We start from the raw sequence: 12,040 nt of genomic DNA, 5'->3' as shown, positions 1-12,040 counted from the left end.
TGAATAGGTCCACAAATATCACCTTTGATTCTTTGCAAGAATGGTATATTTTTTTTTAGTGTCCTTTGCATAGGATGATCTCAATCCTAATTTTGCTAAAGAGCAGGCTTTGCAGAACGAATGATAGGCTTTTAAAATAACAAATGAGGATTTTGGTTGAGGCATGAAGTCACAATTGACTTTAGAAGTAAAACTTGGATTCAAGGGGGCATGTATGGCGTCAAAGCCTTTCTTGGGTAGTAGGGGGATGGCGGCGCTGGCCTGTGAAGGTCGGTCATGCAGGGGGATGGCGGCGCTAGCCTGTGAAGGCCGGTCATGCAGGAGGACGGTGCCATGAGGCGCAGGTGACCCTCCTTGGTCCAAAATTCGAGTTTTACTTCTTTTAGTTCTGAAAAATGGATGTCCGTATGAAGTCTTTAATATACGGATCATCATATCATGACCTGGATGTCCTAAACGGTCATGCCAAAGCCTATATGTGTCGAAATCCCATAAATCATCTCTCATAACATGATTGGATTCAATTATTCGAATAGTGGTGGCATACAACCCACTAGATCGACACATAAGTTTCTCTAAGACTCTTTTATGTCCTTAGTCATTAGAGGTGATGCAAAAGAACTCTTGTCCATTCTCACAATGTGTTTCCACATAAAAACCATTGGCTCTTATATCTTTGAAGTAATAAAGTTCAAAAAATATGTCCAAGATATGAGATAAAATAAATCAACACTTTATTAATGATAGCCAATGATTACATCAAAGTTTCGTGACCATAATCTAATCCAAAATAAAAATCAAACTTTAGACAAATTGTAGTCACTCAATCCGTTTGGTAAGTCCAATTAAATATGACCAAAAAAGTGGAAAGAGATGTCGGTGGAGCGAGGCTCACTTAAGTATCACTAATCTCAAGCTACTTTAGTAGACATCATACTTAATTAAATGAGCCTGGTGAGAAAGAGTTAATCCAATAAGTCATTTTATTGATTAAGGCATAATTACCATTACATAATTCTTGGAAATATAAAAGACTATACTAATAAAATCTGCGGTATTTTGTCTATTGCCAGATTTAAAGTCTTCCATAGCTCGATATCTTGATCACCATTGATCAGGTACTCCATAAAATACCATGAAGAGGATGCTCTCTTGGTTGAGATGTATTGACAAAATATATATGGTCCCTAGGAACAATGGCGTTGGAATAGTGCTACCATGGCCAAAAGTGGCGCCATGGTGTCCAATCCTTATACCCTCAATGTCATGACTCCTATGGTCATGTTAGGGTTTTCTCAATCAATTGTTCTTTTGTGATTTTCCACAATCATGCATCAATGATCTGATGTAGAGAGCTTCCGAACAATATTTCATAATTCTTTCAAAGTTTAGAGAAGCGTATATTATTCCATCGTGCTTCTAAGTTTGGAAAATCGTAAACGTTACTAAAACGTTCACGAAGCGCAACCCAAAGGTTCTTAGCGGTATCCTCATTCATGTACTCAAACTGGAGGGCCATCTCCATGTGGCGCTTCATCAGGGTAGATGCCCTGGAATTATCTATCTCAGTTTGAGAGTCTTGAGTGGTTCCTTTGGAACAAGACTCCTGGATTGTAGGCAATAAATAAAGAGCAATTAGGTGGAGCTCAACATTATGAGCCCACATGAAAATAACCCGTGCCCGTAGAATCCAATGGAGTAAAATCGAGCTCATTCAAGTCTGACATCCTGGAAAGGAAAGCAAGAACGTATTTAGTTTCAGAGTCAATGCTTCCACGAAAACTAATATAAGATTTATGAGCCTTAATGCTACCAAGAAATCGATTTCCAAGAATTTTTGGATTATACCAAAACAATAATGTTTATATGATCATAAATCGATGCTTATAGATGCTCTTAGTCCGAAACTTACGAACGCTCTTAGTCCGTAATATTTTGATGCTCACGAACACTCTTAGTTCGTGTTTTACGAACACTCTTAGTTCGTATAGCGTGAATCCCTACGATTCCGCTTTTTATAGAATTGAACCCATGTTATAAGAAAGGTGGGATGTAGAAGAAGGGAGGTTGCAAGTCCCCGAGAAAAAGAAAGGAGGAATTTAAATTTCAAAAGCAGGAACTTTAATTTAAAACTTACTTGTTGAAATTCAGAGCAGATTTGCTTCTGAACAGCTCTCACTTCAATTGATGTGCTGGTCTCAAAACGACTCTGAAAAGGCTGAAATTTGGATGTCATATAGAAGAGACAGAGACAAATAACTTTGATGAAGGAAGGATTTTGATCTGAGGTCCCGATCAAAATGTTTCGGGGCGTGCAAGTAGGCTGATCTGCACAGGAGCGAGCATCCTGCTGTGCTGCAAGGGCAACAGTCGTGTGGCGATGTTGCAGGGGCAGTAGGTGGCACACGGGTGCATAAGGGCTGTAGGGGCTCGCAGGCGGGCAGCAGCAGCTAGGCTAGCTCAGGCTAGGTGCAACGGTGGAAAAGGTGATGTTGAAGAGAATTTCAATATTTGGATTTTGGTTTTTGTGGTTAGAACTCGGGCTGATAACGTGTTTAAGAATGAGAGAAATTGAGAGAATTTGATGAGGGAATTGTGTGTTTCATTATTGAGAATAGGAGCCCTATATATAGGGATTACAAAGTACATGCTCTAATGATACAAGGAAAACTATTCCGAATAGGACTAGGAATTCTAGAACATTCTCTCCTATTACAAACATGAAACTAATCCTAGTTTGATTAGGCACACAAAACTGATTTCCTTCAATAAGTTTAACTAAATATTGTGGGATATAAATAATTAGTTGGGTACACACTTAGAATTTTGCTGGGTACATTCAGAAAACCTATTTTTTTCAATGAATTGGTTCTTTGTTCTTAGTTTCTATCAATATCTCATACTATGAATTTTTTGAATTCTCACTAGAGATATTTGCTGAGCAACTCCAACAGCTTCCCCGTATTTTGATTTTTCTTTACTTTACAGAAAAATGAGCCTCTTTTGCTCAAACAGATTCCCTATAACTATCCCTATTTTAGGGAAAGTGAGGAAAGAGAAAACCAAATTCCCTATATTTACAGCAATCTCTAAAATTTTAAGGAAGAAGGTGGAGATTTTAGAGATTGTTGTAAAATAGGGAATCGGTTGGAGTTGGAACAGAAAAATATGCTAAAGTTTTGACTTCTGCTTCCCTATCATATAAAAATTATAGGGAAACGGTTGGAGTTGAACCAAGGGCATAAAACACTAGACTCCAAAGCTAATTAATTGGTAACGGCAATTGCACTTCATTCTCACCCTTCCCTTTAAATAGAAGAAATCATAGTTCTTTCATTACTCACGATCATATTGATGATATGGAGGCCATTACACCTCTTCTCCGCAGAAGTTTCATGTATAGCTTGTGTTATCTTTATACAATCATAACATGGTCAGATGGTCTATACATCAATATTATGAGCAACCTAATTACACTTCCTTGGTGTGTCGAACTGAGGCAAGAGATTAGATCCCACGCAATATTTGAAGTTTTGAACTGTGCAAAATGTAACAAAGCCTAGGTCGTACATTTCAATGGAAGAAGACATTGCCAGAAACAAAGAATGAGCATCGACCATCCCAAGTTTGAAATAGCTAGCTACAAGCAAGCACAGTGCCAAACCTTACTGAGTGATTGTGATTTGTGATGGACTTGGGACCAAAGGTGGAGGAAGTTGACATCACAGCAATACCCGGTCGGGTTGAACACTGAAATAGCTTCCGGCCCGACCCAACACTGCTGTGCATGTTTTCTCTGAGAGGGGGACTGAGTTTGAAAACAAGCACAGAAAAAGATGAGCATCTTCTGCTGCAAATCCCCAAAAATAATTTCATCAACAAGACTTCTCCCTCGAAACCCCACATCATCGTCATTTCTCCAACCCAAATAATAATTTTTGTAACTTCTAAGATGGACCACAAGTCCACTATTCATTTGTAATCACAAATAGCAGAAACTTCTCTTTACTCTTGTCTTTTTTAATCTAAATCACAGGTGTTTCGAGCTGATAGTACTTTCAAAATGTTTAATAATTAGCTACTAGATATACATTTTTTCTTCAGTTTGCAAATTAGAAGCTTGAGAACGAAAGAACGATTGCCTCTCATTTTTAGTAAAAAGTATTTCGGCACAACAAAATACCAAAAATAAGGACATTGAAGCCTTTAAGGTTCCATTGATTCGCAAAATGAAATTGATGGAACTATTTCATATTTTTCCCACAAGGATGTCCGTTTGCGATTTTACAATTCAAATGCTACTTAATAGTGCTCGGCGATTGCTACCTCACTGAAGACTATAGATCTAAAGTGTGCATAGAGAAGTTTTGGGAACTACCAAAATATAAAAATTGGTGTGAAGCAAATTAGGAGTTTGTCATAGTCAAAACAAAAGAAACATAGTAGTAGTCCTACCCAACATACCTCACCCTCCAATAATTTGAGTCCCAAATCGCACAAATTGACATTACCACGCGCGTGGAAACATATTCCTGAACGAACCAACATCATCCGATCCTACTTTGTTGCCCCCATTTCAAATCCAGATCCCGCCACTTTTCTTCACTCTGTCTTCAGTCTTCACCACTCTTTTTGCACTGCGCTACTACAAAACAAATTTGAATTTCTCTCTCTTTTCTTCTCTGCCATTGCTTTTTCTTGTCCCTCATACTATTTCTTTCCACTTTTTCCAACTTGAAAGTTGCAGCAAGCCAGCAGCCCTCCACTAACCCAACGACTCAAAATTTCAGTGTCTATCTTCCCACATAACAAAACCCTTTGCCGGTTATCGGTTCAACTTCGACATGAAGTTGCTATCTTCTTCTGAATCCTCTCCTTTTTCTTCTTTTTCTTCGTGTTCATCATCCACCACCACTTTTGATCTAACCAATTCAAAAGGTGCTACTAATGGATGCATTGCTGGCATTTTGCGCAGAATTCTCTGCTATGGTAGCTTGCCTACATACCCTTCTGATCATATCTCAGAAGAAACCAATTCTGTCGATCAATCTCAAAATGATCGAGCATTCAAGTCGAAAAACAAAACAAAGGAAACAGAGGCATCTGCCACTCCAAGCTTAGTGGCAAGGTTAATGGGGTTGGAGTCAATTCCAGATGCCAACTTGGTCTCCACCCCAAATTCAATATCCCGTAGCCGGTCTATGAATTCTGTGGACCGGCTTTCGGGAGACCATGATCCAATCGAGGCACATGAGCGCCGACGAGTCAAGTCGTTTAGAGAGATGCCAACATTTATTGAAAATGAGGAATTCCTTGTTCTTAGCTTTGAGAATGGGCGTGAAAGCAAAGAAAGGAGATCGAAGGGGAGGAAATGTGAGACGGGCCATGGAGAATTGAGGAAGAAGAAGGCAGGAAAGAGCAGAAACAAGGGAAATAGAAAACAAAGAGGGTTTGAGAAGGAAAAGAAGCAAGTTCAAGAAGAAAAAAGCAGAAGGGTTTTGAAAGATTTGAATGGGAGGGAAATGCTAAGAAGCAAAACCTCTCATAAACCCAAGAAAGAGACCATCTTTGATATGCTTAAGAATGTAGAATCTGATTGTACCTCGGAAGATTTAAGCCCGGTTTCTGTCCTTGATTGTGGTCAGTTTCTAGTTGATAACGAAGTTCCTACATCAGGTCTGTCCCCTCAATTAAGCTTGAAATAGTTGTTCCATTCAATTATATATAAATTATAGCATGCTCATTAACCTTGACATTTTGTACACCAGAAGAAGATCCAGTCTTGGTGAGTTCATTTCCGAGAAGAAAAGACGACTGCTTAACTTGTGATGCAAGAAAAACAAAGAAAATCGAAGGCATATGTCTTGGAACAAAGAAAGAGTATCATACTGCAGAGTACTTTGAGATTTTGGGTGAAATTTGTACTCTGACTGAAGCTGAATTGGTTGGGTCAAATTGGAGCGTACACAAAGGCATCTGGAATAATCATGAAGGTTCTGCAGGAATTGCTGCAGATTTCGAGTCACAAATTCTAGGCCAATTAATAGAGGAGCTCGTGGATCAACTCGCTGATTTTTCTACTGAATATTCAAAACCTGTAAGATTTACGACCATTGTAAATTTGGTATTACCATAAATTAAAGCAACATACTATTGTATCACTTCTTTTACTGTACTAACAAGCAGCATAACTCAAAAGGGTTTGAATTCAAACTCATGTTTTGTGACTTTTAGCACTCTTTGTGATTGAAAGGATTTCAAGTTCAAACTTCAAAGTTCAAACATATGGGGTCCTTTCTGGCCAGGATACCTTAATCAAGCCATGTTCTCTAGACTAGTAGGTCTGTCACAAAAGGACTAGCTCCCACTCTTTCCGTTCCAACTTTTTCTTTTTTCCCTCTCTTTATACGGTAAATAAATATGATTGTAAATTTCATACTTTTAACATATCCAAAAACCGATAGCATTTGTAAACTTAACCTCTGTAGTTTATTAGCCTATTGCTAAAGGACGTTTGACAACTAATAAAGCGAAAAATCTATCATAAGCACCTGTTTTTAACCTTTGGATTGACATAATCACCTTTTCCTTTAGAGCATGGATTATTTATCGACTGCTCATTTGAATTGTATGACTGTAGAAAACCTCATACCATATACTCCTGCAGAAGCGCATGAGTTACACAGGAGAGCGCACATCAACAATCCCCTAAACATGTGTTTTGAGTGGGTACAACACAACTGAGGCATATCAAAATTATTAGAGATGGTGTTAGAGACTTATGGGCCAAGCAAAACATCACTGGCTGAGTGGCTGGTGGTACTAAAGCCACACTACTCTTTCTTTTCTAGTGCTGATACCACCAACAAATATTTACCAAAAACGACAAATACGCAACCGCACCCAACAATAAAAGTAGACAAAGACAAGAGAAAGTAGAGCTAGTAAGTCTGCCATTTTTTGTTTGTGCTCAACAGATAGATTAACCCCATGACAGTTACCACAAACCAGGGATAGAAAAGTAATAGAGAAGTGAACGCAAAAGAAATCAACATCTATGTCCAATTGGTTCTAAAGAGAGTGCAGATGAGAAGCAGTGAGCAATCAAAATGGCAAATGCAACCCAGTGAGGAGAAATGTCTGAAATGAGCAAGTAGTCATATAAGAGTCATAGTAGGTTGGCCATTTCCTATTTGTGCTCAACAATATTCACGAGTTGGAATCAAAGGAAGACAAATGATATGCAAATTTCCGAAAAGAAAGATCACAATTGCCACTTACTGCTCTGAAACATAAATTAAAGCAAAGCATCTAATCTATGTCCAATTGGTTCTAATTAGAAAGTGCAGATAAGAATTTTGAAGTCCAACAGCTATCTAAACGGCATTCCAGTATGGTGAAATGAGCAGGGTTCTCAAGACATGAAAATCTGAAAAAGACATCTTTATTAAGTAGGAAAGTGTACAATAGAATCAACATGAGAACATACAGTTGGCCCAATTGATATGAACATCATCAACCAATGACTAATGCATCAGTATCTGTGTAACAGGCCAACAATATCTAAATTAAATATATAAATGACAATCTCATTGATGAAAGGCGATCACAATTCAAGCATCTTTCTGGTTGAGATTCATATAGAAAGTTCAATGAAGATTACAAAATAAAAAGAAATAGTAAGTGCAGAACTTGCATCCTGCACGACTCATCTTTTTTCTCCGTCGGGTTATTTCCCCCATTCTCCAGTTCCTTCGACCTAGATATGATGAATATCAATAAAAATTTAACAAATGGCAAAAAAATATAGTTAACCAAGGAGCAGTCCGTGGGACTTGAATTTAATTTTAAGCCACCATCTGCTCCTGCTCTAAGTACATCTGCTCCACCCAAGCAGGGAGTATCTCTGAATCTCCATTGTCGAGGTGACACTGCTGCTGCTGCTGGTCTTCAAAACCAAGTGGTCCAGGTCTCGAAGGTCCTGGTGCATCCTTAACAAGGGTGTTTACCCAAGATACATCAGGCTCATCAACAGTTGGAACGCTGTTTCCATTGTTTCGGTATCCAAAAGAAGCAGATTTCCTCAGCTTATTCAGTTCTTCCCCCTGGATACCCCAGTCTAGCTTTCCATTAGGAGAGCCCCAATTTGAAAGGTTGGAGGTTTGTGGAGTTCCAGAATCAGCGGGTGAGGAAAACCCATAATTGTGGTTTGCACTGCGCTCAATGAAGCTCTGGCTCCGCTGCTTTGCAAATGCAGCTGACCTGGAACTCAAAACTGCAGCTGCACCAGATGCATCAAACCCATGCAAAGGAGAACCCCTAACAGGAGATGAAGCAGGGCTGCCTGAGTAGCTTGATCGGAGTTGCATGTTCATGTTTTGCCGCATCTGGATACCAGTTGGAGATTGCAACTGGGATGCTGTGGTATCCCGTGAAAGCCCCTGTAACTGAGGCAACATTGCAGGATCAATTGATCCAAAAGCATCTTCGAGGTTAGTGGGCCTCACTCCTCCAATCCTATTCAATTCCCCTATTCGATTCCCAGAGGCAGCGAAGGCTGAAGGACTAGATAAGCCATTATTCCAGCCGGATGAGGGACTGGACAACTCATCTATCAAGCGCTGCCTGCGCCGATGATTTTCCAGGCTAAGGAACTCCATGTCTAAATCCATATCTCTAGCACTTAGAGTGGACTTCAACCTGCTACCTGGGAGCTGCAAGGTGGGGGGCGCAATATTTGGCTGATTTTGCCACATGTTTCCATTCATAGGGGAAGAAGCACCAGTTGGAGTCATGGGTGGAGTTGAAACAGAAGGAATCAGGGCAGACGGAGAGTTAAGGGAAAGTGGACTCAATGATCCCATGTCCAGAGAAGCACCAGCAGAGAATGATCTGGGAGAAGGCACAGCCGAACCTGTTGAAGCATAGAGGGGACGAAGCTCTTCCGTCTTGTGAGCAAAGAAACAGACCCTTCTTGTGCATCCAGTCTCATCCTTACAAAGACGGGTGCGGTACTGGGCAGGGTGAAGCCAACATTCAAAAATACCATGTGCATATTCACAAGCATCCCCTTGCCTGCAAGTCCCCTTTCTGAACTCTGGGCAAGGAACGCAGCTATAATGATATTTCCTTGGATCACGCCGCCTTGCATTTTCCCCTGGGTGTACAAATGGGCACTCTGTCCAATCGTGTGAGTAAGCCCTAGAGCAAGGCTTGACCTTGAAAGTATACATTCTAAACTCATCTGTGCTATAAATCCCGTTCTTGATGTCAGGAAGGGAAAGATCAACAGGATATTCCTTCCTCTCCGTCCCATCCTTTGAGGCACGAGGAGTTGTGATCTCTTGCTGATCTTCACCTTCTGCTTCACTAGCCATCTGCTCAGAGAAAAAAGCTTCATCAAGACCTGAATTGCCCTTGAGCATGACTTCCAAAGCTTTCTTCCTCGAATTGAAGGCTGAACTGTAGGCAGGTGCAATCAAGTCTCCTGCTTGGTTTCCATTAACATCAATAGAACTGGCATCAGCAGAAGCAGCAAGCAAGACCTTGACAACCTCAGCTGCAGCACCAGAGCCACCAGCAGCAGCACAGTGAAGAGCCGTGGCCCTATCTGAACCGCAGGCTCTATTAACATCAACGCGACACGTTTGGAGGATATAATTCAACACATTCATGCTGCCAAACATAGCAGCAATCATAAGTGGTGTTCTCTCCTCGAACCCCATCTTCTTGGAGCCAACACGCCTCCCATACCAATAACTCACCTCATCAACATCATGACCATCTTCCTCCACAGCACTTTTGAACCCATCAAGATCATCGGCCGCCGCTAACTCCAGCAAAATCGAAAAGCTAAACCTCAACCCTTCCTGTTTCTCATGATCCATGGTCGAGTCAGTGGAACAAGGTTTCCTCTTTGAACCGCTGCACATGGAAATCGGTCTTCAACAGCTCTCTTTCTACAAAATTACAGCACACAATTAATTCCACAACCCTAACAAATATAAATTACCTTCTTTTCCAACAAAATCCAATTTTATAAACAGGATTCAAGAAAGGTGTACTAGGCATACGATTCCAGAATAAATATGCTACCCAATTTCAAGCAAAAACGAAACAAAAATCCGTTACAAACCCAACAACCAAAACCAAAAAACAAACACACCCAAAAACTGGATAAAAATCAAAGCACATACAACTACCCTCTCCAGTTTACCATTCAAATTCAAAAGAACTAAACTTTTAAGCTCCCCAAGTTCTCGATTATTCTCAATAAAGCCACAAACTTTCACAAGATTAAAGAAAACCCAAGTAGAATCCAAACTCCAATCATCCAATAAACCACAGTAACCAACAAAAAAGAACTGAAAAGCTTCAATTTTTACAGAAGCAGGGGCATACCTTAGAACCAAGAAAATGGAGGAGACGCAGAAGTCAAGAATGGGTTCAGAAAAAACCCAACAGCCCTTGTTTAAACTAGCCGGCCAAAACTGTAGCAAAGACAAATACTTTTCCTTTTTTTTATTATTATTATTTTTACTTTTTTTTTTGGAGTCAAAAAGATATGAACACACCTACTTCGTCTTCGTCCCCAAATTTCTTTTCTCTTTCTTATAATTTTCCTGAGAAAATCCCAAAATTCAGGGGTGGGTCCCGCGGGGGTTGTGACGGGTCGCCACGTGTAGGGCGATCGTCTGGAGCCAACCTCAGGGAGGGAAGGTGGGGTGTTCCGATTGAGGATGTTTGACGCTTTAGGGGGGGGGGGGGGGGGGGGGGGGGGGTGACGTGGACGCACAAGCACCGTCTATGAGTGGTGGAAAAGATCAACCAATCTGCGTCACTAGATCATGATAAGTGCACCGGCCCGTCACTATAGTAGATATGACAGGCGAAGATACTCCTACTTGTCCTACTTGTCTAGTCAATCTTTGATGTAGTCTCATCCATCCACGATGATCTCTTCGAACAATTCTTAAAGTGTTCAAGTAAATTCATAATATTTGTCTGACCCAAATTCGAGGTTACTTGCTCTAGTTGAAATAGAGTTTATATTAAAGATATTCTCGGATAATCTTAGGAGATATCCAATCAATGTACGATTATGTTTCATGTACAACTCTATCTCTATGCTTGTAATCCTCTAAATAAAGAGACTCCTATTTTCAATGAAAGCAAGACTCAATTCTCTCCCAATTCAGTTTTCCTTAAACACATTATCAGCACGAGCCCTAACCCTAACTCTAAAACTCTTCTCACTTAATCTGCCGCAAGCCCTAACCCCGCATCCCCATGCTTGCTGCCCCTGCAGCCCTACGCTCACCCGCTGCCTCCGCAACCACCGCACACAGCTAGCCCACGCTAGCGTCTGCCCCCCGCAATCCTCAACCCTACAGCCTGCCCCCACGCACTCCTGCGCGACCCTGCGACAGCCTGCCTGCTAGGGCACCCCCGCGACAACCAACCCAGCGCACACCTCGGCGCTACGCGCCCATGCGATCGGTGCCACCCGTAGCTCTTCAGCACCCGCAGCATCCCCCAGCAGCCCCAGCGTAGCAACTGAACGCTAACCCTACCAGGTTAGCCTCGCTACCCTTACAGCGCTCACGTGCTCTCACGCTCGCTCGACCGCGACAACGAGACCTCGCGACCCAACGAATCCGTGACTCCGCGACTCCGTGGCCATGCTGCAAATTTATAAGTCTGCTTGCTTGCACTAGGATTGAAGCTCATCTCCAATCCTACGACAAGGACCAAATACGTTATGCAATCCTAAGAGGTAAACTTTTCTAAAAGTTCCTGTTTTTGAAGTTTTTCATTCTTTTCTCTTCATTTTCTTGGGGACTTGCAACCTTCCTTCTTCTACCCCCCTTTCTTCATCATAGAGGAGACCTAATTAAGCCGAACTGTGGGGGTTCGTACTCACTCCAAGCTTAGAGCTTGTTGAGATCTCCAAACTTAGAGTTTGTAGAGAATTTATGATCGACCACTTACGTCACGGTTTCGATCTAATCCAATACCTCTTGGAATTTAATTTCTTGGA

The 12,040-nt window shown here is 41.2% G+C and overlaps 2 protein-coding genes across 2 annotated transcripts; one reads left to right on the top strand and one right to left on the bottom strand.

Moving 5' to 3' along the window:
• The first annotated feature begins 4,658 nt into the window (after positions 1-4,658).
• LOC112166992 lies at positions 4,659-6,227 on the top strand. The gene is made up of 2 exons (XM_024303927.2): positions 4,659-5,676; positions 5,769-6,227. The coding sequence occupies exons 1-2, from the start codon at positions 4,845-4,847 to the stop codon at positions 6,134-6,136; spliced, it is 1,200 nt and encodes a 399-aa protein (XP_024159695.1). The 5' UTR covers positions 4,659-4,844; the 3' UTR covers positions 6,137-6,227.
• A 1,337-nt stretch (positions 6,228-7,564) lies between these two features.
• LOC112202825 (zinc finger CCCH domain-containing protein 66) lies at positions 7,565-10,588 on the bottom strand. The gene is made up of 2 exons (XM_024343836.2): positions 10,402-10,588; positions 7,565-9,959 (listed from the first exon to the last, which is right to left on the bottom strand). The coding sequence occupies exon 2, from the start codon at positions 9,930-9,932 to the stop codon at positions 7,848-7,850; it is 2,085 nt and encodes a 694-aa protein (XP_024199604.1). The 5' UTR covers positions 9,933-9,959; positions 10,402-10,588; the 3' UTR covers positions 7,565-7,847.
• Between the last annotated feature and the right edge of the window lie 1,452 nt (positions 10,589-12,040).

Source organism: Rosa chinensis, chromosome 5 (genome assembly GCF_002994745.2).
Source record: "Rosa chinensis cultivar Old Blush chromosome 5, RchiOBHm-V2, whole genome shotgun sequence".
In the NCBI taxonomy this organism is placed as follows: domain Eukaryota; kingdom Viridiplantae; phylum Streptophyta; class Magnoliopsida; order Rosales; family Rosaceae; genus Rosa; species Rosa chinensis.
Note: the sequence above shows the minus strand (reverse complement) of the source record. Positions and strands in the feature narration are given on the sequence as shown.